Below are 24,482 nucleotides of genomic sequence, written 5' to 3'. Positions count from 1 at the left end.
AAGCACAGGTGGAAGCGCAGTAATGGCAGAGGTGGGTGGCGGTAGGAGGAGTGGCAACGGCAGTGGTGGTAGTGCCACGGAGACCCAGACAACATCAAAAGTAATTGGCAGTGGGCCAGTGACAGCTGAGAGCAGGCAGCAGGAGGAGCTGGACTCTGGAACAGTCTACATGAGCATGAGCCAAGGCAGAGGCACTGAAGGGACTGGAAGTTGGTACTAGGAAGTTACTTCACAACTTCCTAACACCTTCTGATTAGGGGTGCCATGGCCCCCGTGCCCCTCCCCCACCTTACGACACCTATGCTCACAGTAACTGGACAAGGAGTGAGAGCTCTGGTTGGATTGGGGAGTGCCATCCAGGAACGGGACTTAGGGCAGAAAAGCATCTGCTCAAGGCCGGGGTGTGACCTAGCAAGGTGCACTCACAGAAGGAGGACAGCCCTAAAGGGTCTTTGGCCGATAGAAAAGGAGAGATTGGGAGCAGGAGAAATATAGCCCTTGTAAACCAACATTTGGCTACTAGGATAGGCAAGGACAGGAGGATTTGTCTATATGTAAATCGCCCCCGAGTTAAAAGACTCCCTGTACATATACCCTGAAGGAGGAAAGAACCCAAGTAGGTGTTCCAACAAACATTAATAGTCTTGGCACTGAAACGGGTTGAGAGTTGAAACAGTTGCACTGTATTGAAGGAAAGTTCAAGTGGTTAACTGCCTGTTGCATCCAAGTTAATAAAAGTTGAATTTGTTTATAAAACCTCCTGAAGTGCAATGTGGTTCCTGGGTTGAAGAGTGGAGCCGAGCCCTGCCTGGTAAAGCATTTCCCAAACCCCTGGATCGCTATTCTGGGCCACTGACCCACTCTCAGCTCAACTGGAGTTTTGACTGAAGGCTCGAGTGCAGGGCCGGTCTTAGCAAGTGCGGGGCCCTGTGCAGACCAATTTGGTGGGGCCCCATCCTAGCCCCGCCCCACCTAGCTCCACCCCACCCTAGCTCCACCCCATTGACAATTAATACCTTTAATTAAATGTAGATATTAGATATGTATCATATGTCAAAGAATTTTAGATATTAGATATGTATCATATGTCAAAGGATAAAGTGGTTGCTCAAAGCATATACTAACCACAATCGCTCAACTGCAAAACACTATGCACAAATTTGTGCAAAAACACACTCAGAACCTTACTGTACCATAAATAATACACTGGGCAGACCCTAATACACCAATATACCGCCCATACGGAAAATGCAGACCATCAACAATATGAAACAAGGGATCATGTCACAATTCTCATGTAGAGCGCCAGAAAACACCTTTTTAGGGTGGATAGTGTTCACAATGAGCTCCTTTTATTAACGACCATATATAGATCCTTCAAGAGGTAGTGTGTCATGATTTAGGCTCTACACCCTTTCTGATGTTTTGGTGCCACCTCAGTAAGGCCAACACACAATCTCTCCACTGCAAAACACTATACACAAACTTGTGCAAAAACACACTCATAACCTTACCAAACCATAACAGCACTAATTCCAAGGACAGGACAAGCTACAACCTTATGCGTGGAAAGGCAGCACTATAATTACACCGGGCTCTAAAACACCAGTAAACAACCTAGTGAAACAAAAAAAAAAGGCTGCAAATACTACACGCTAGCAGAATACTGCACCTTGATCACACATGAAAAACACATGACACAACAGATAAAGTTACCTCAAGAAGTCAGATTCAGCATGCAGCAATACCCCACATGCACTCCATTCACACAAGTTCTCTGTATGCACTCCCCACCCTCCAATGTAACCTTCTGACGTCAGTTCTCTGTATGCACCCCACTTCCACCCTCATGCACCCCACTGACATCAGTCCTCTGCATGCACCCTCCATGCACCCCATTCATTCATATCAGTCATATACATGCACCCACTCACATCAGTTTTCTGTATGTACCCCACTGACATCAGTCCTCTGCATGCACTCTCCATGCACCTCATTCATTCATATCAGTCATCTGCTTGCACCCCACTCACATCAGTTTTCTGTATGTACCCCACTCACACCAGTCCTCTACGTGAACCCCACTTCCAACCCCTGTGCACCCCACTTCCCATCAGTCCTCTGCGTGCACCCCATTCATATCAGTCCTCTGCGTGCACCCAACTCCCATCCGTCCTCTAGGAGAATCGCACTCCTCATCTCCACTCGCATCGCTCCTCCGTGAGCATCTCTCCCCCTGCAGCCCCCTCCCCATGTATCAGGCCAGATCTCCCCAGAACACCTGCGATGCGCCTAGCGGGAACTCACGCAATCCTGAAGAAGGGTCTCTCCGTCCTCGCCATGTGTCTCGGGATCCAGCTGGGTCTCCCCGCAAACCTGCAGCATGGCAGGAACAGGAGCAGGAGCCCGCAACACAGGCAACAACAGCAGCAGGCGGCCGCCGAGAACACCTGATCGAGGGAGCTGCACCACCAAGCTCGCCAGCTTCAAGTTCTCCCTTCCCTGTCTTCAGACAGTGTCCGGCCCACCTTCGCAGAAACAGGAAATACGTCATCGTAAAGGCGGGACGGACACTGTGTGAAGAGGAAAGGGAGAACTTGAAGCAGTGTCTTCATGTCGCTCGTGCTACTGAAAGAAAAAGGACAGGTTCAACACTCTTGTGTGTGGGGGGGGGGGGACGGAATGGAGGGGGGGACGGAGTGGAGGAGGGCTGCCGGTTGGGCCGAGGGCGGGAAGGAGGCGTGCCACGCGGGGCCCCCTTGACCGCGAGACCCTATGCGGTCACCTCGGTTGCCTCGCCTTAAGACTGGCCCTGCTCGAGTGTGGTAAGCATGGCCTGAATGAGCAGTGATTGCTTTGTGGGCCCAGGACCAGAGTTAGAGCTGGGTGATACCCGGACTACACTATTGTACTCAAAGTATTCTTTCATGACCTCAAATATGTGTTTTTTGAAGCTCAATTTGTGAAATATTTTATTGAACTGCCATAACCTTGGCCTTAACCAGGGGTCCCCATCTCCAACCTAAAGCGCAATTGGGGTGTGATCAGAGGTTATCGTACCTAAAATGCTTGCCTCCTAAACTCTGTTATCTAGCCTAGAATGGTTGTGGTGTGGGAATGAAAAGAATGTAACATCATTTTTGCTTAGATTGGAGTGATCTCCAAATATGCCACACGCCATGATAATTCTGCTGTGAATGGTGGAACTTACATCTAGATTGTCATTACATGAAGAAGTCTAAGGAAATGATGGAGTCCCCTCCGGTGCTCATTTTCAAAGCACTTAGACTTACAAAGTTCCATAGTAACCTATGGAACTTTGTAAATCTAAGTGCTTTGAAAATACACCTGTTCGAAGTCCCTACTCAATATCATTGGCATCTCATCCAGACCCTCCAAATTACTACTACTACTACTTGACATTTCTATAGCGCTACTAGGGTTACACAGCGCTGTACAATTTAACAAAAAAAGGGGTAGTCCCTGCTCAAAGGAGCTTACAATCTAAAGGACGAAATGACAAGTTGGTGATAAATTACTGGATAAAAACACTGGACTGTCCCCAACTAGTGTGTAGATGTTAAAAATGCTAATCTGTCTGGACCCTATCTTAAGCTGAGCTCTTACCACCCCCACCCCCCCCCCCCACCCCCACATTCATAGCACATTGTTGGGTTAGAACTTGTGCGTTTATCCCTTTATGAACTAGTGTTGCCATACTGCACCTTTTAATGTTGAGCAAGTAAGAAGATACATGTCTCTCCAGCCATTCTTTAATTTGTACGACTGATGTGCTGAGAGATGTGATATTAGCATTAAGTTACTTGAGATGGGCTTAAACATTTTTCTGCTTAATGGTGTGGTTCATACCATTAGCAATCAATGAAATTATTCTCACACAGTGGCGTACCAAAGGGGACGGTGGGGGCGGTCCGCCCCTGGTGCATGCCGCTGGGGGGGTGCCGCGGCGCGCGCCTGTCAGCTGAGTTCGCTAACTTCGCTGCAGCTCCCTCTGCCCCGGAACAGGTTACTTCCTGTTCCGGCCGGGGCAGAGGGAGCTGCAGCGAAGTTAGCGAACTCAGCTGACAGGTGTGTGCCGCGGCACCCCCCCCCCCCCCCCCAGCAGCGTGCACCCGGGGGGGGGGGTCATTTCACCAGGGGGGAGGGGTGCATCAGCGATCCGCCCCGGGTGTCATGCAGGCTAGGATCGCCACTGTTCTCAGAGCTGACATTATGTAAGCCATGTATAATAGGTCGGCTGAACTGGAAGTTTAAAGGGTTGTCCTTCTATACCATGCTATCAGACCACTCTATTGATATAAAATAGGTTGACTAAAAAAAATAAAAGAGACTGTAAAATGAACTTTAATAATCAGAACACATGGAACCATGTTAACAAGGTGCCATTCAAAAGATAAGTTCCCAAATTTTGGGCCTTAGAAGCTGCTTCACAGCTTACTACCTAGGCTGCCACTAATGTGATAAGTGTTAATTTGTGGTCACAATGATATAGCAGCCCTGCATAAGACTGGGGGGGGGGGGGGGGGGGGGAGAGACCATTCTTCTACTTATGTTTGGGGGTGGAATGTGAAAATACATATATATCTTTATTATAGAATAATAGTAATAATTAACAAAATGGCAAACAAGCACACAAAATAAATACTACTAGTATTACATAAAAATAGATATCTAGACATATATTCTTTTATAGTACTAAGAATTATTCCTGAGAAGCTACAAGCCAAATATATTTAGCTAATAAACCCTGCTAATGAGAGCTACCATAATCTTTTGGCAGACTAAAAATAGTAACTAACTATCCCCAAACTACAGGAGTGAACCCCAGTTTCTCAGCATCACAAGCCACATGCTCAGCAACAGGGTCTCTGAATGAAAGACAGGATTCTTCCCTTCGCCTCAAGCTGCTCCCACAGCAATCTGACCAGTAAGCATCTGGTTAGTGTAGAGATAACACTTACAGACCCAGCCAGCACTGGTAGCTAGTCTCTCGCACAAGGTTAGAAACTGTAATTATCAGCTTGCACATCTCCGTAATGCTGTTGTACAGAGAGGCTCAGTACTTAGAAGGCAGGGAGAGACAGTCTCTCGCCAGAGATATCAGCCGTGCAGTGCTCTGTTCCCGTGCCAAATCTCTTCTCCTTTGTTCACAAAGTCCAGTACCAGACTTCTGTCCACTGTTCTCAGGTGTCTGTTTTGGCCTAATCAGATTACACATTCCTACTGTCCAGCAAATGAAATGCATGCATAGAGAACAATGACATTCATAGTTGTTTCAGACACTCTCCCTGAGTACCGGTACTGACCAAGGAGGCCCACAAGTCATATCTCATACTTATGTCAGTATAAATCTGTCTAGTTACCAACTTCATACCCAAAGATGAAGTACAGATGCCCTTTGGAATGCCAATATGTCCTTGAGCTGGCAGTCAATGTAGAAATGCAAGGATCATTCAGGCAACCAACTTGGTGGGATGGGCTATAAGGACTGGATTAGGAAAACAAGCAGTATCATAATGTTAGTCTAGCACTGGACAAGTTTGCTGCCGTGGTGAAAAAGAGCACCTGATCCTTTAGGCAGTTGGTCCAGCAAGGGATTCCCCTCAGATGACCCAATTATAGCTTGCCATGAGATCTCTAGAAACTCTCAGCTGTATGCAGCAAAGAGCTGGGAAACATGGCGGAGGGTGCTGGCAGAGGAAGCATCCTTTAGCCGAAGATGCCAACAGAGCAGATTGAGAAATTGGATGTAGTGAGGCTACGGCGAGTTCAACCGAAAGGAACGCTTAGTCTGCCCATCTGGGCCTTCAAGAGCTTTAAAGAATTACTTGGCTTGGAACTACATTGTTGCATGTGTTATTTCAATAAATGTTACGGACTTTTATATCCAGCAAACAGTGTGTGAGCTTTTATGGGGTTTTTTGCAATATTAGGGTGGGAAGGGGTCAAATGACTGGCAAATCATTGTCTACACTATTGATTTTTCTTCTCTGTAAAGCTATTTTAACTTTCCTCATCCAGCCTTTGTAGAACTTAAAACACCCCATGAAAACAGTTCATATATTATACTCCACATCCATCAATAAGAGGTTTTAACTGAACAAATATTAACAGCACTCGAGTGTCCCATGACCCTTGATTTATTCTATATTTTACAATAGTGGGGATCTATAATTCACATAAGATGATTAAACCTGACTAAAGCAAGGAATGCTAAAAACAGCAAATCCAGCCATGCAAGAAATAATCAATCACATCAGTGGAGTCGTCGCCACACATCCATATTTTTACTGTTACAGCAATATCCAATCTATTATTTTTACAGCATATTATAGTGCAAACTGTGAGCAACTGAAAACTCCAAGTAATTCCATTGTTTCTATGGCGCAGCTTGTACATTTTCATAGCAGTCTAAGCTCGAATCCTATCTGCTGCTTCTTTCTGAGGTTAGATATTCTCATGGTGAGGCAACAGCTGTAGGATACATTTGGACTTTTAGGGGCGTGGAGGGGCATAAATCGAATGGCGCTGGCCAAATAGATGACTGGCCATCATTATGGCCAGCGCTGTAAAGCGGCGGCCGAACCATATTATCAAAAAAGATAGCCGGCTATCTTTTGTTTTGATAATACGGTTGGAGCCGGCCAAATCTCAGCATTTGGGCCGGCTTTAGAGATGGCCAGCATCGGTTTCAGGTGATAATGGAAACTAATGCCGGCTATTTGGTCGTGGGAGGAGCCAGCATTTGTAGTGTACTGGCCCCCCGGACTTCATTAATTGCTCCCAGGTGTATACCTCCCTTACCTTGGGTGCTGAGCCCCCCAAATCCCCCCCAAAACCCACTCCCCACAACTCTACACCACTACCATAGCCCTAAGGGGTGAAGGGGAGGCACCTAGATGTGAGTACAGTGGGGTTTAGGGGTTTTGGGAGGGCTCAACATTTACCACCACAAGTGTAACAGGTAGGGGGGGGATGGGCCTGGGTCCACCTGCCTAAAGTGCACTGCACCCACTAAATACTTCTCCAGGGACCTGCATACTGCTGTCAAGGAGCTGGGTATGACATTTCAGGCTGGCATACAGGCTGGCAAAAAAAATGTTTTTAATTTTTTTAGGATGGGAGGGGGTTGGTGACCAGATTCCCTCCGGTGGTCATCTGGTCAATTGGGGCACTTTTTTGAGACTTGGTCCTGAAAATAAATGGACCAAGTGAAGCCGGCAAAATGCTCGTCAAAGCCAGCCATCTTTTTTCCATTATCGGGCGAAGCCGGCCATCTTGTAACCACGTCCCATCCCGCCCCCATCCCGCCTTCGCTACCCTGCCGAAACACCCTCTTGAAGTTTGGCCAGCTCCACGACGGAACGCAGTTGGTGCCGGCCAAAATCGGCTTTCGATTATACCGATTTGACTAGGTTAAGGAGATCACCGGCCATCTCCCGATTTGTGTCGGAAGATGGCTGGCGATCTATTTTAAAAATAAGCTGGAAAGTTATCTAATTTTGCATTGTGCACATACAAACCATGTCCTAAAAAAGTAATTTTTATTTTTCTGCAGAGGAGGCTTGTCCGGGGAGCGGAGAGGAGGAATTTCTGCGCCAATCACCGCAGCTACATTATCACGCACTAACTAGTTAGCACAGGATTAGCACATGAGCCTCTCTACCCCCTATAAAATACAAATGCACTAATTTTTGTAAATTGCCCGCACAATAATGGCAACATTAGCGCATATCTATTAATTTGGAAAGCGGAAAAATCTGCCATTTTCCAGCTGCGCTAAAAATGGTCTCAGCGCACAGGAAAGACCCATGTAAGGGCAAGCTAAGACCTCTTTTTCCCGCCACTTAATAAAAGGAGCTCTTAAAAGACTAAGAGGTTGTTTTACAAAGCTGCAGTAGAAAGTGGCTTCGGCGTGCCCTTACGCGGGTCTTTCCCATGTGCTAAGGCCATTTCTACTACAGACAAAAAATGGACGATTTTCCAGTTTCCAAATTAATGGCCATGCACTAATGTTGCCATTAGCGCATGGCTATTAATAAAAATTAGTGCATTAGTTCTCACGGACTAATACTGCACTAATCAGTTAGCTCACTGCAATGCCGGTGTGCTAACTGATTAGCAGAGAACAAAAAAATATTTTTTAACATGCGAGTAGTGCGTGTACATTTGAAACTTACCATGAGACACCTCAGTGCTTCCCGCAGTAAACCCTGTTAAGCTGTGGTAAGCACACACTAGTGATTACCGCAGCCTAATAAAAGGACCCCTACTAAAAGTGTAATCCCCCATTATCCCCCGTATTCTATATAGTGCGGGGGATAATGGGGGATTACACTTTTAGGAGCCAAAATCGGTGCAGATTCTATAACACCGCGTGTAACTTAATTGGCTTAACAAGCTAATGAGTGCTGATATCAGCACTTAACATGCAATAATGAGCACTAATTGGCACTGATTAGAATTTAAGCGCACAACTTGTTAAGCATATTCTGTAATGATGTGCGCTGAACTTCTAACTAGCACAGGCAAAAAGGGGTGTGGTTATGGGTGGGAAAATGGGCATTTCTTGAGCATTCTGAAATTTAGGCACCTAGTTATAGAATGCAGCCCAGTGCGCCTAAATATACACTCCGGGATTTACGCCATATTTTAGTTGGTATAAATGGTTGCACGCAGATTTAATTGCTGAAATATCAACTAAGCGTATTGTATAATCGGCACCTAAATCTACGTGCTGATTATAGAATACACTTAGCACTGATTTCAGCGCCAATTTTGTAGGCGTTATATATAGAATCTTCTCTTATATGGGGATTTCTGAAAGAGAAGGTCCCCTTGAGTCACTGGGGGGAGTGACTGTGAGTTTAGGTTGGGGAGTGGGTTTGAAGTAGACTGCAGTTACCCTGGGAGAGAATGATAAAGAGGGAGGAATTGGGGGATAATAGCTGGAATTATGCCCAAGGGGGGGGGGGGTTACCTCACAGTCTCTTGCCAAGAGACCTGGAGGAGGAAAGGGGAATTCTGAGTTAAGGAGTGTGACCTCTGGATGTAAACATGGGGGTTGTGGCTCCTGAAGCGGCAACCGACAAAGTGTGTGAGCTACGGCTGGGCATAGGAGAGACCCAGCCCAGGAGCAGGGGACTGGAGCCAGGGAAAGCTCAGTCGCAAGACCAGGGTGAATCCAGAATAGGGTTACCGCTGGAAGAGGATCATACCAGAGAAGGATCTGAGCCTGAAGGAAATTGAGCCTGTACTGGCAGAAGGAGAAAGAGCCAGTAGAAATAACACTGCTCCACAGATTAGGCATGAACAGGAGACCTGGAGTTGGATCATATTGAGTTGTTTATTTTTGCTGCCATTGCATAATTGGAGAATAAAGGTTTGAGTTTTGTATAGATTGTTACCTGAAGTGTACTTATTGAGGCCGAGGAGGACATGAGTGCCTCTCAAACTTCAACCCACTCCCAGCTCGTCATGAGTGTGGAGTGAATTAAGAGAAGAGTGGTGTGTACCCGTGTGTGAGAAGTGATGGAATTGTCCCTGTGAGCCCAGGTCCAAGTGGACAGAGCCTAGCCTAGGGGCGAGACTTGAGCTACAAAGGTATTTTAAATTGGATTCTCCATTTGATTGGTAACTAATGTAATTTAATCAGAAATGGAGAATATGATCAAATCGGGAAGGATTGTAACTTAAATTTGCAGTAGCATTTTGTGCAACTTGCAGCACCCATAAAGATAAAAGTGACAACTATAACAACAAAGAATTCCAATAATCAAATATAGGGAAAACAAAGGCTTGAACTACTGTTCTGAAGTATGTAGCAATTAAAAGTTCTTTTAGAGGACATAATAGTTTCAACTTAAAAAGAACTCTTCTCACAAGACTCGTAAGATGTAACTTAAACATAAGGATGAAACGATAACAATATCCAAATATGTAATTTCTTTTAATATTGGGATATCAAATGCCTCAAAATGAAAAGTAGATGGAAAGCTAGTATCATCCAACTTAGACAAATAAAATAATCTGCATTTTAGATACATTGAAGCATGATTTATTTGCTGTCAGCAAAGATTTAACTGTAGTAAGACATATATCAAAAAAGCAAAACACTGAGATTTTTCCAAACAGAAAGAAATTGTCAGCATATAGACGGTGTCCTATTCCCAACATCCAAATATTGGTTAGTGTGTCCATAACATAAAAGCCATTAGTAGCTCCTAAATAGGAGGTAGTAAGTGTAGGGTTACCATACGTCCAGGTTTTCCTGGACATGTCCTCCTTTCCAAAGGTCTGTTGGCGTCCGGGCGGTTTTGTTAGGGCTGACCATTTGTCCGGGTTTCTGGTGGTAAATCCACTACAATTTAGCTCTGGAGTCGTAATTCTGACTGAAATGCAGCAGTGGGCCTGACTGGCTTTATCTGCTTTCACGTCTGGGGTGATTTATAACACTACATTAGTTGTAAAATTGTTCTCTCGCTTTGTAATCTTCAAATCTGACTCATTGTAATTCAACTTTTATAAGCCACATTGAACTGAAATTGTTTTTGGATAATGTGGGATATAAGAACCAATAAATAAATAATTGTTTATCATTTATTAAACTTGCTATACCACTTAGTTGTGTACAAATTAAAGCAGTTTACAGTAAAAATAAATAAATAGTAAAAACTGAAAGGAATGCCATTTATGGATAGGACAGAAAAACGAACAGACACAATTCCAGTCATAGAAGAAACAGCCAACAACAACTATATAAAATATCATAATTTCATACAATTAAACCCATCCCCAATCTCTCACTAAAATCTTCTCTAGGATCTGATGCTTGTCCTTTTGCCTTTATGTGACACTGCTCCTTTAGCAGCTGCCTAGATGGGGCTAACTTGTGAAAATATAGTCTGGCTGTCACTAGTCACAGGATATCTTCTACAGGCTTAGCAAGTTTGGCCTCCCTCAGGACATGGCTCAGAGGCGGGAGAAAACCTAAGACCAATTCTGGTGGGCAAAAGCATGGTCTTAGATTACTTTGGGGGAGTTCACTGCTTCCACCAGGAACATCCTCCAAGCACTAAACCCCTCCTTCACTTCCATTTTTCCATTGACTTCCCTAACTCACTGGAAAGTTCTGGTGTGAGAAGGTCTGGGTTTTCAGCAGGTGTAAGAAACAAAAGGGCAGCCCAGGAGCTCTAAGTTGCTTTCAAAAACAACAACAGCGCAAAAAAAAAACCCTTGAAATAAAATGTTGCCAGAATTTGCAGGCAACCTGCTCTCATTGACTAAACACCCAACAGCAAAAGGGCCAGGCACACAGGCACAAAAACAACAATTAGGAACAGCAGGGATAAATTCATGCAGCCAATATGCTGAGTTTCTCCCAATATTACACACATTTCCCCATGTTTTACAAGAGAAGTACTCATATATTTCAAAAAACACCAGGCAATTTATGTTGATAATTCTGCAACCGTTTGAAAAAATAGTTCCAAAATTTTCTTTCCAGGATCCAAACCATCTGGACCATCTGGAAAATTATGTCAAGTAATCATTGTGCATGAGTTCTTGAAAGCACACAAGTCCCTCTTTCAAATGTTAAAGAGGAAAGTATTTGGTCTTGAAAGCTTTTGCTTAATACCCTTCCATAGTTTTAATTTAGCCCCAAAGGGCTGAAAAGAATCAATTCTCTTTCATGACCAACACAGCTACTTGAAGTTGACCTCATGAGTTGAGATCCACTGGTGCAGTCTTACTGAATATGTTCAGACAGTTGAAAGATGCAGCTTGTGTGGCTGGTTTATTTGCCATTTTGTTTATCACTGCTTGGCAGGCATAGAATCTTCCACCATTTTGAATTCCTGTTTGTTATCATTTTGCCTCAGCAATCTCTGCTCATTTGGGCAGAGCTGCTCAGCTGCTTACTGTACACAGCTTCTAGTGGGGGTAGAAATGAAGCTGATGACTCTGTTTTGATTAAGCTATGAGATTTCTTTGACAAGATTTGTTTTTCTGCCTCATCCTAATTACTTATCTCCACATTCAGCACTGAGTATGTCCAGCAGTGATATAAAACTGTTATGCATTTAAAAATGATCAGTATCCTATCGGAAAATAGCAACAAGCTTACAGAGTAGAAACGTAAGTGTTCCAGAAGTCAAGAGAGCAAATTCATATTCAGTCAGTCATGCCAAGGTTTGAAGTTTTATTGTCATTCTGCTAAGTCATTAGTCCACCAGCCATTGAAATTACGCTCACCCAGTTATTGAGGGTTCTGATCTAGTGATTTTGCACCTCATTTTCTTTATTACCTTTTCTGTCATATTTTTAGATGCAGAATGGAAAACAAATTTAAAAGCAATGATTATATATATATAGTTGTAATTATATAAAGATTATTTGTTCTTCCGTGAAATGTTTTATCCTTATCTCTGATTTCCTTTCATCAGAGAGAATTTATAATCTATAGTAAAACTGCATTTATGCAGTTGAGAATAGCACAGATCACATAAATATTTGAAAAGAAAATTAAGCGCATTTATACATATAACTTTGGGCATACATGTTGCTATTATAACCAGAGTGAGATATCTAGAAAGCAATTGCTTTGGGTTGGAGTGAAAGCTTAAAAAAAACTTATATGTTCACTGGCAGAATTGAGCCGTTGAATATATATGTTACAGAGACAGTTTTAGAACCAATCATGTACATGGAGGTAGCCAATATATGTGAAACTACATTATATACATTCCCGTCTACATTTAGGGCCTGATTCTGTATATGGCACCTAAAAAATCAGCGCTGAAAAAAATAACAGTGCTATTCTATAAACTGCGCTTAAAGTTAGATGGCCATTTGCACCAACTGAAACATGGTGCAAATCCTCATGCCTAGATTAGGCACATAGTCCTCTTATTTTGTAACTATGTGCGTAAATTCTAGGAACGCACCCATGACCCTCCCATTTCTATGCCCCCTTTTCGGACTCACATGAAAATTTAGGCATGGATCCAACACCAAACTTTATGCTTGTAACTGGTAATTAAATCCAATAAGCAGTAATAATTGCTTGTAATTGCCCAAATTTGCACATGCAATTCAAAATGCCGGAAATATTTTTTGCTTTTACTTAATAATTTCAGCAATTTTTACTACTTTTACTCAGTTACATCTGATGCTTGCAGTTAAAAGTAAAAAGTAAAAGTGGAAGCAAGATTAAGTGACAATTACTCAGTAAACCAAGTAAAACAGCAAAATCTGGAACAGGATTTTGCTTTTGCAAACCTCGGCACACAGTGGATCATCTCATCTTAAATTTTGCTGTTCAGTGTTTGTTGAACTGGTTACTGGTCTCCACCCAAAACACAACAGCAATGATTGGGTCACTTTGAAGCAGAGATGAAGCTGAAGCTGGTTACAATTCTCAATGAACAGATAAATGTTTTTATCACAACAGACTGTTGGTCATCCTATGGAAAATTTTAATTGCAGTGACTGTCCACTGGATTGACAGTCTTTAGAAAGGAAGTCTCTTTGTCTGGATTTAAGGGTTCCCACAGATTGACATTCTTGCATCCGTTCTTGAAGATATTCAAACTGTTTACTATCAGAAGAAAATTTGTTAGAACAACAGACATTTATTCCAACTTTGTGAAAGCCTTCTCTATAATTAGACAGCATAACGATGATAACGAAGGTAATGATGAATATGCAAGTGATAATGACAATAATGATGCCATAAGGAAATTAATAAGTGTTCCAAATAAGGATAAGGACTAAGAGTAGCCATACTGGGTCACACCAATGCAGTGGCGTACCAAGGGGGGGGATGGTGGGGGCGGTCCGCCCCGGGTGCACGCCGCTGGGGGGGGCGCCGCGCGCCTGTCGGCTCTTTGTTTTCATGCTTCCTCTGCCCCGGAACAGTTTACTTCCTGTTCTGGGGCAGAGGGAGCATGGAAACGAAGAGCCGACAGGCGCGCAGCAACCCCCCCCCCCCCCCAGCGGCGTGCATTCGGGGGGGGGGGTTCTTTCGCCGGTGGGTCACGCTGCACCCGGGGGTTATTTTGCCGGGGGAGCCGCACTGTTCGGGGGGGGAGCGCTGCACCCGGGGGGCAGGGTGCATCAGCGATCCGCCTGGGGTGTCAGCGCCCCTAGGAACACCACTGCACCAATGATCCATCTAGCCCAGTATCCTGTTTTCCAAACAGCGGCCAAGCCAGGTCACAAGTACCTGACAGAAACCCAAATCGAGGCAACACTCCATACTACAAATCCCAGGGCAAGCAGTTGCTTCCCATGTCTATCTCAATAGCAAACTATGGACTTTTCCTCCAGGAATTTGTCCAAACCTTTTTTAAAACCAGATATACTAACCGCTGTTACCACATCCTGATCAATACTCACAGACCCAATCAGAAGATATCAGTAATATTGCAACCTAGCCTGATCTGAAGGAACTTTTTTTTTATCAGACTGAACCCTCCACTGCGTGATAGTTCACTTTTTAAAAACCTTTTTAGCTGTGCTGGATTAATGACTCACAAGCGAAATCACATGAATGACAGTCATTTTCAAAATTTTGTTTTACTGAAAGCAAAGTGGATTGAATTGTAGAGTAATAAAGTTGTTGGATTAAAAACAACATTAACAATAGTTGCATTGATTGTAGTTGCAGTACTTTTACTTTTTACTAAAAAAATGTATTATATTAGGCAATAGCTTTTTTATTTTCACTTAAGTAAATTTGTTAGTGTGTTCTTCACTGTACTTTTACTTAAGTATTAAAATATACATTTATTTTTACTTTTATTTAAGTACTTTGACCTCGTACTTTGAACACAACTGTTTATATCTGCATTTAGTGGTGGCGGGCAAACCTGTGTATTTACATCTGTTCTCTCTCTCTCTCTCTGCCATGTTATGTATGACAAGCACAAAAGCCCGTTTCGCAAAAAATGAAACGGGCCCTAGGAAGGCTAACATCTAAGCGATTTCTCCTCTCTCCCCTGCCCTCTCCTCCATGTCCAGCGATTCTCCCCTCCCATCCCATCCAATCAGATCCAATCCATGTCCAGTGACTCTCGTCTAAGCGATTTCTCCTCTCTCCCCACCCCTCCATGTCCAGCCATTCTTCTCTCCCCTCCCATCCCATCCATGTCCAGCGATTCTCCTCTCCCCTCCCCTCCATGTCCAGCCATTCTCCTCTCTCCTCCCCTCCCCTCCTATCCCATCCATGTCCAATGACTCGCCCCAGCTTCCACCTGCCCCACTTTTAAGCACCCAAGGTCGAGTTCAACCCAGCCCTCATCTGCCCGCCCTCATCTCCCACAACAGCCCTCTTTTCCTTCCTGCCGCCCTGCCTTTAAAACTTTCCTTTTACATCAGGTTGCAGCGGCGGCAGGCTCGGCTCGCGTCGCCTCCAACCATTCCTTTTCTTTGCCTCCAGCCTTCTCTTTCCTTCCCTCAGTTCGCAGCGGCGGCAGGCTTGGCTCGCATCACCTCCAGCCTTCCCTTTCCTTCCCTCTCAGTGTCCCGCCCTCCTCTGATGTCATTTCGCCTTTCCGCGAGGGTGGGACACTGAGAGGGAAGGGAACGCTAGAGGTGAGCTGACGTAAGCTAATTTGCATACTGTTATGAACCCAGCCAGCCATCCAGGGAGGCAGATTGACAAATTATTATATTATTATATTTTGCAAACCCCAAATTCTACCAAATTCAACCTCTGGGAGTATCTACTGTATATAAGTACAAAGCTATCCATAGAATCATTCCCTGCATATACTTCTGTATATGAATATGAAATTTTACAAAGCCAGCTTACTGAAATTCTCTGTACATATGGTTTGTGGTTTATTGTATTTGATAGACTGCTTTTTGTACCGTTATTAGCAAGATGGTTTACAATAAATATAAATATTAATTTAAATACCCCAAATGGAAATATGACTAACAATAAATCAAACATAGGTGTAATAGGGCTTCTAATACAAAGAACTCCCATCTACATTCCCTAATAGACAAGGTAAGGCCTGATGACATATAGTAAAAAAAATTACCATAGATACTTGAATATAGGTCGCAAAATTTATGAATAATTTGAAAATCAAAAGTCAGGGAGGTGTCCAGTACTTTTTCCTCCCTTCCCTACATACCCACCCCTGATTCAGAATATCTCCTTCCCCCTGCCTATTCCTCCACCTCAGAGTCCAGTCTCTCATCTTCCGCTCCCTCCCCCAGTCCCATGGCTAGCATCTTCTCCTCCTCCTTCTCTTCCCTATGTGGCCACTGTCAACCTAACTCTTCCAGCACCATGCTAAAGATGCTCTGTGCTGGCATGAGGCCTTCCTGTACAGGCCTATGTTCAAACACTCCCATATCCCACTCTCCCCCCAATAGGAAATGTATCATGTGCTGACCATTATCTAATTAGAGGTACTGAATATTTGGATTTTTCTTTTTTACTGCTGCAACTGGTTTAAAAAAAAAAAATCATCAGCTATGGTAGCTGAATATTGATCCATAAAATATATCTTAATATACCTTGTTAATGACTTCATGCAATCCAAGAAAATCCGAGTTCTCACGTATCTGTTGCTGAAAACCTGTATACTTCTTTCACAGAAGAAAATGAAGACAAGCAGCCCCTCACAAGCAAAGAGGAAGAAGAGCGTCGCATTGCAGAAATGGGGCGCCCTGTGCTCGGAGAGCATGTAAAACTAGAAGTTATTATTGAAGAATCTTATGAGTTTAAGGTACATGTCTGCCCTGTTCCTCACTTCTTAATGGGAAATTCTGCAGCAGTTTCAGCATTAGTAGATAGGAGAGACGCAAGTCAGTACGGAGTGTGGCAGTTTTCTAAATTCATAAGCATATTGATACGTGCTAATCAGTTTATTAGTGAGGGCAAATTTCTTATTGTTTGTGTAGCTACAAAGTCCATGGGTACTTTTTCTCCATGGACTTTGCACAGATTTTTAAAATGAAGGCATACATATATGTTTAATTTAAATTTTGCCTAACGAGAAAGCACCTACAAGCATTGTTTTTCTTTTTTTTTTAATCTGGTGAGTGTGTTATAAAGGAGAGGGGTAGCTTTATAATATCTCTAGGGAGGGTTACTCTGCTGGTTTGTATCAGAACTGCTTGTATTCTTTTACTGCTTGTTTGTTGTGAGTTGCTTTAGGTGGTTCCTGTAAGGTGATGGATAAATATTAATTAATAAGGGGCCAAAGCTGCGTGAGGGCTAACACGCAGGTAACATGCACCATATCGGTACTTCTGCTGGGGTAGTGTGTACGCCTGGCAGTTATGAGTTTGGTGCGTGCCGAATCCTGTGGTAGAAAATATTTTTCTGTTTTCTACTGTGAGAGCATTCACAACGGTAATCGGCAGTTCAACCACATTGGCGCACACTGCATGGTTACCGCACGGGTAGCGCATGACCCTTACTGTTAAGTCAATGGCTGGCAGTAATGGCTCAGGCCATGAATAGATGCACACTAGTTTCAATTTTTGCACACGCCCATTTCCCGACCCATTAAAAAATGGCCTTTTCCCCAGCTACAGTAAAAAATGGCACAGCAGGTGCCCAAAAGATGCACCCACACTACCGCAGGCCACTTTTTACTGTGGCTTTGTAAATTAGTAGATGCCTCCTCTTTCTATGGGTACATTTTCTAGCAAAAACAAAATGTACATACCATCCCCACTGTACCCCTACCCCTGAGAACACCTTTGATCATTGTGAAACAATGTGCATACGGTCAATATTCGTGAAACTCCAATTCTACAGACCGTATATTTAATATGTGGGGACCCAATATCAACAAAGTGCATACAATGTCCCAAACAGTAACCTTTAGAAAAATATTTTGAAATTCTGTATAATGTTTAACATATCAAACCTTCTTCATATCAATATAGATAAGTGCAATCAATTTTTTGAAGGCGATCTTCAGAGTCTACTGCAGTACACACCATATGAACATTACGTTTACTTGAGATAATGGTTGTGGCGCAAATTGTCATTGATCCACCTATTTTTACTTTTTAAATTTCTTTTAGTGTACTTAACTTCATTTCTAGCATTATTCCAAGCTTATAATGTTAGCATATCACATATAATGTATGACATCACGTATCTTTGGCTGGCAGCAAACTTTCATCAAAGGAGAACCTCCGCCTACTTGGCCAGGTTTCGAAAACTTCCTCAGGGAAGAGGTTCTCTGAAGAAACAGAAAAATCATAAAGATGTTATAACTTCATATTCACTTTCATCACCCGCAGCAATTTCATCCCCTAGAATTCTATAAAAGGTGCCCAACTTTGGGGCGAGATTCAGAGATATGCATGCAACCTAATTTATTAATGAGCCAAATAACATCAATAATTGGATGCTATCAATAATTGGCACCAATTGGGGTTGTTTGCGGATCTGTTGCATGCTATTCTATAAGCCTGAGCGCCCAAAATTCATTGCGTGCAACCCAGAAGGGGGCATGGCCATCGCAGGGGCATGGGCAGGTCAGAGACGTACTCAAAAGATGTGTGTAGTGTTATAGAATTCCAGGGATCCACGCCTAATTTGCACACCAGGATTTATACCAGGTTTCAACTGGCATAAGTCTTCACACCCACAACTGGGTGATGTCATCCCCACTAGACGCTATTCAGTAAAGGGCACGCATCCTGGAGCACTCTTTATAGAATAGCACTGAGCACTAATTTTTACCAACTCTTATTTTTCAGTCCCATTGAAAGAATCCGGCCCAATGGGGGTAATTGTATAAGTACATAAGTAATGCCATACTGGGAAAAGACCAAGGGTCCAGCGAGCCCAGCATCCTGTCCACGACAGCGGCCAATCCAGGCCAAGGGCACCTGGCAAGCTTCCCAAACGTACAAACATTCTATGAGAGCCCCTCCTACATGATTTTATCTTTACCTGCAAACTACATCTTCTATGCCTTATTGAAACACTAGTAAAAAAGGCCCGTTTCTGACACAAATGAAACGGGCGCTAGCAAGGTTTTCCTCGGAGAGTGTATGTGAGAGTGGCTGTTTGAGAGTCAGAGTGAAAGTGTGAGTGTGTGTGTGTGTGTGTGTGTGAGAGAGAGAGTGAGTCTGGGTGTGAGTGTGTTTGTGAGAGAGTGTGTGTGTGATAATGAGAGTGTGTGCAAGTGTGTATGTGAGACACAGTGTGAGAGAGAGTGTGTGTGTGTGGGCGAGAGAGAGAGTGTGTGTGAGACACAGATTCTCTGTGAGACTGAGTGTATGAGACCAAGCGAGTGTGTGAGTGACTGTGTGGCACATAGAGAGTGAATGTGATACAGTGTGATACAGAGTGTGTGAGAGTGAGAGTCAGAAAGACATTGTATATGAGAGAGAGAGTGTGAGCCCTGCCCTCCCAATCCATGCCCATCTGTCCCCTGCCCCCTCCATTCATCCTTTTCCAGCAATTCCCCTCTCTCCCTGAGCCCTGCCCTCCCAATCCATGCCCATCCATGCTCCTCTGTCCCCTGCCCCCTCCATTCATCCCTTTCCAGCAATTCCCCTCTCTCCCTGAGCCCTGCCCTCCCAATCCATGCCCATCCATGCTCCTCTGTCACCTGCCCCCTCCATTCATCCCTATCCAGCAATTCCCCTCTCTCCCTGAGCCCTGCCCTGCAATCCATATCCATCCATGCCCATCTGTCCCCTCCATTCATCCCTACCCAGCAATTCCCCTCTCCCTGAGCCCTGCCCTCCCAATCCATGCCCATCCATGCTCCTCTGTCACCTGCCCCCTCCATTCATCCCTATCCAGCAATTCCCCTCTCTCCCTGAGCCCTGCCCTGCAATCCATATCCATCCATGCCCATCTGTCCCCTCCATTCATCCCTATCCAGCAATTCCCCTCTCTCCCTGAGCCCTGCCCTCCCAATCCATGCTCCTCTGTCCCCTGCCCCCTCCATGCATCTCTTTCCAGCAATTCCCCTCTCTCCCTGAGCCCTGCCCTCCCAATCCATGCCCATCCATGCTCCTCTGTCCCCTGCCGCCTCCATTCATCCCTTTCCAGCAATTCCCCTCTTTTCCTGAGCCCTGCCCTCCCAATCCATACCCATCCATGCTCCTCTGTCCCCTGCCCCCTCCATTCATCCCTTTCCAGCAATTCCCCTCTCTCCCTGAGCCCTGCCCTCCCAATCCATGCCCATCCATGCTTTTCTGTCCCCTGCCGCCTCCATTCAACCTTTTCCAGCAAGTCCCCTCTCTCCCTTCCATGACCCCCCTCGCATCCATGCTCCTCTCTCTCCCATGTCCCAGCCTGGCCCGCCCTCTTCTCCCCCCCCCCTTCGCATCCATGCTGTCGTTTCTCCCCTGCCCTCCCGCTCCCATTGTTCAAGTTTACTGGCCACCCTCTTCTCTCCCCCCAACTTCTTTTTTTTTTTTTTCTTCGTTTTAAATTTACCTCCGTGGCGGTTCCGGCAGCGAAGCGTCAGGGAAGGAGGCGGCGCTCCCGACGTCTAGTCTTCCCTTCGCTGTGTTCCGCCTTCTTCTGACGTCATCCTTGACGTCAGAAGAAGGCGGAACACAGCGAAGGGAAGGCTAGAGACGTCGGGAGCACCGCCTCCTTCCCTGACGCTGCGCTGCCGGAATTGTTTGGGTTTTTTTCCGCCCTCGACGTCATGACGTTTGACGCGAGGGCGGGGCAGAGACGGCTGGCTGGCTTGAAGGCTTCACACCACGAACCCTTCAGCCTGGGAGTGACGTCAGATGGCTTCAGAACGTTGTCCTCAGAACGTTGAGGGTGCGTTTTATTATATTAGATGGTTCACTGACACCGACCTCACCTACATTAATCAGGCCACCCCCTTCTGGATTCCAAAAGCACACTAGTAATCGGGGTACCTGTCATGAAGGAGGTCTTGCAGCTTTCATGATTCTCCTCTCTCTCTCTGTCTTGCATTCATTACTTGAATCCTTCATCTTCAGACTCTGTACACCTTCCCCTTCAGATTTTTTATTTATCTATCACCCCTCCCCCCCCCCCACACACACACTTCAGCATCCTCCCTTCTACTCCTTCATATCACTGCTCATATTCACCTCACCCGATTATCCTAGATGATTTTAATCTTCACCTCGATGATCCCATGTCTTCCCCTGCTCAAGATTTTTCCTTACTAATCTTAGTCCTTAGTCCCACCCAACATATAACCGGTCCCACACGTATAGGTAGCCACACCTTAGACCTCATTCTCTCAAGTCATTCCACGTCATGCTCTTTAATGAATTTTACCACTTTTTCTTTACCCTGGACCGATCATTTCTTACTTTCCTTTAACTTCACCACGACTACTCCTTCTAATAAGCAGAAGCAATTATGTCATTTTTCTAGAGATCTGAATCTCTTCTCAGACATGCTCATCTTGACCTTGCTAGTTTCTCAAGCATGCCGCTAACTGAAAGAACTGACACTTGGAACAAGTCCCTTCATACTGCTCTTAACAACCTTGCTCCTGTTAGAACACATTCTTCCACTAACATATATATAACTTCAAAGAGCCAGGGTACTCTTCTAATCTTCATTATCTCAAATGCCAACTTAGACAAGCTGAGCACAGATGGAGGCATCGGCATGCCCCCAGTACCACAGCAGCTACTAAAAATATTGCCTGTTCATGCTGAATGCTAAAAAAAAACCTACTGTATAATGAAAATTAATAGGGCACCCAATACTGCCACTCTTTCCACAGTATTAAAATCTCTGACTACCTCTCGCAGCACCAATGATTGCATGGACCTGAAGCCGACTTCTCAGGAATTAGTGATTCACTTTGAGAACAAATTAGTGACTCTGTGAAATACACTGCCTTCTAGTCTACCACCTACTCCGCTGTCCTCCTAGTACTTTCTTGTAGTTCCTTTGCCAACTTTAATCTCTTTTATCATGCTACTCTCTAGTATGATCCTATGCCCCTCATGATCCCATTCCTTCAGCTCTAATTAAAAAATTTTTTAGATGTATTAAACCTTTTTTTTTGTCCATGCTCACCTCCAGGCTTTCAGAGGGAAATGTTCCCATTGCTTGGAAAACTGCCACAAAAAGACCCAAAATCAAAGATCCTACCCAATCGATGACTATAACAGCTATCACCCCATTGCTAATCTGCCTTTCGCTGCAAAAATTGCAGAATTTCTTGTTCACTCCCAACTGTTTTCGATACAGCTCGTGTCCATCATTCCAACCAGACAGGATTCAGATATTTTCATAATACTGAAGCAACCCTATTAGGAATCATTGCCTACATTTACTAAAAACATATATCAATCCAATTCATTTCTTCTTTCTATTGATCTATCTGCTGCCTTTGACTTAGTCGACCACTCAATCCTCATACATAGACTTCAACATGTAGGTTTGGAACACTGCACTCACTTGGTTCTCTTCCTGTCTCTCTGACCATGTCTACACAGTTCAACTTGATAGTGAAATCCCATCCCTTATCCTTAGCTAGTGGGTCCCATAGGGATCAATTCTAGCCCAACACTAACATTTTTCTGGCTCCCTTTTAACTCTTCTCCAATCTCTAGACTTTACAGCATCCATCTCCGCAGATAGAATACAGGTTCTCTGTACATTAGATCCATCAGATCCCCTTCAAATCCTAGATAAAAACAAAAGACTGTCATGGATAACAGGCTGGCTCAAGATCAATAGATTTGTTCTCAATCCCGGTCCGTTCAGTTTGAATAAGAGGAGAGCAAGGAAGACCAGCTTGAAGCTAAGTAACTCTTCACACTACTACTGTGGAATAGAGATTTGAGTAATATATATTTTCGCAGTTAAATAGCTAAGTATTCTCCCACAACGTAGAATAAAACTGTTCAAGTTTATCAGGAGGTTTTTTATGCCTTTTTTAATGATGAAGCAGCCCTCTCTTGTTGCTTTTAGCGACTTTTGAGCTTCATGAGGCTTTTTCCTCCTCTAGCATAAACTTGCTGGAGTCAGACCCCTAGAGAACTCTCAAGATTTAATTATATATTTTGATTGTACACTACAGAGGGCTCTACCCTATTTTTTGGTTTAACATTAGCGCATGGCCATTAATTCGGAAAATGGAAAATCGGCTATTTTCCTGCTGTGGTAAGAATGCCTTTAGCGCGAGGGGAAAACCCATGAAAGAGTGCACGAAGGCCGCTTAGTAAAAGGACCCCTAAGTCTGTTTAAATGCATGCTTTTAGATCTCAGGGTAGTCTCTAATGAAGTATATAAAATGATCCCGATTATAGTGATTTTTTGACAGGATGTATTTATGGTAATGTTTATTTCATCATAATATACCACCTTTTTCCAGCAAAGTAACAGAACTCTGTATTACTGAGAGGAAAGCTCCAGAAAGTAAAAATAGGAGAGTGGGATAAGACAACAGGGAGAAAGGGAAAAGACAAGTGTCTGCTGTCAATATTTATTTATTTATTTGTAGCATTTGTATCCCACATTTTCCTAACAATTTGCAGGCTCAATGTGGCTTACATTTGCCGTAATGGCGGTTGCCATTTCCAGGTAACAGAATTACCAATGGTAGTGTGTTAAGTTGCATACATACATGGTAACATACATGTAACATAACATACGTGAACAGATCATGGTATAGATATATATCATGTGCATATATATGTTAAGGAAGAATAAATTATGGTAATACATGAACGTTCCTGAGTACGAAATTGGGTTGTATCATATCTATGGGACCGTTGTAATTGAGGTTCTTTGTGTGGACCAAGGAGGTTGAAAAAGAACAGGAGATAGCATGAGCCTATCTGGCCAATTATGCAGGCTGAAGCCAGTAGATGGAGCTTGCCTCCACAGTGGTACACCCAAAACAATAGCAAGCACTATTGAAATCAATAGAAAAAGATTATTAGAAATAACGGACTTCCTATGTGTGCCTTAAAAGATGTAGGATAAAGGATTTTTATTTATTTATTTGACTGCTTTTTTTTATTTATCTGAAAGCTTCCCATATCTAGATATATATCATGAGATAAAATTGAATATCACTGAAACAGCATAAAACATTATTATAGCTGGTAGAAGCAGCAGTAATAAACTCTGTATTTTCTGCTCATTTTTCTAAACTGTTCTATAGAATACAGTAATGCATGGCCAAATTTCAGTGAGGCTATCCTGTTTCCTGATGGATTAATCTTACCTGTGCATGAGGATTTGTGATATTGCATAAATAAGTGTGTGTTTCTGTTCCTAGTCATGCATCCAAAGGTTATGTAATCCTTATTGTGAAACATAACCACAAAGGCATAGTATGGTCACTAGAGTCCAGTTAAGGAACAGGTTATTTTGAATTAGTCTTCACTGGACCAAACTTGCTTTCCTTGTGCCATTACCATCCAGTTAGATAGGCAGTGCCTTAAAAGGTGGAGGATAACAAATTTTATGTATTTATTTTTATTTATTTAACATC

General features: G+C 43.8%; 1 protein-coding gene across 4 annotated transcripts in view; it reads left to right on the top strand.

The window, feature by feature from the left end:
- The window catches only part of SLC8A1 (solute carrier family 8 member A1), an 879,594-nt gene that overhangs the window by 725,266 nt on the left and 129,846 nt on the right, over positions 1-24,482 (top strand). For all 4 annotated transcript variants that reach the window (XM_030195912.1, XM_030195915.1, XM_030195914.1 and 1 more), the window contains one exon: positions 16,639-16,769. In XM_030195912.1, coding sequence (XP_030051772.1) covers positions 16,639-16,769 — 131 coding nt within the window. The remainder of the gene's footprint in view (positions 1-16,638; positions 16,770-24,482) is intronic.

The sequence above is a fragment of the Microcaecilia unicolor genome, chromosome 3, assembly GCF_901765095.1.
Source record: "Microcaecilia unicolor chromosome 3, aMicUni1.1, whole genome shotgun sequence".
Taxonomy (NCBI): Eukaryota; Metazoa; Chordata; class Amphibia; order Gymnophiona; family Siphonopidae; genus Microcaecilia; species Microcaecilia unicolor.
This window is presented reverse-complemented; position numbering and strand designations above follow the sequence as displayed.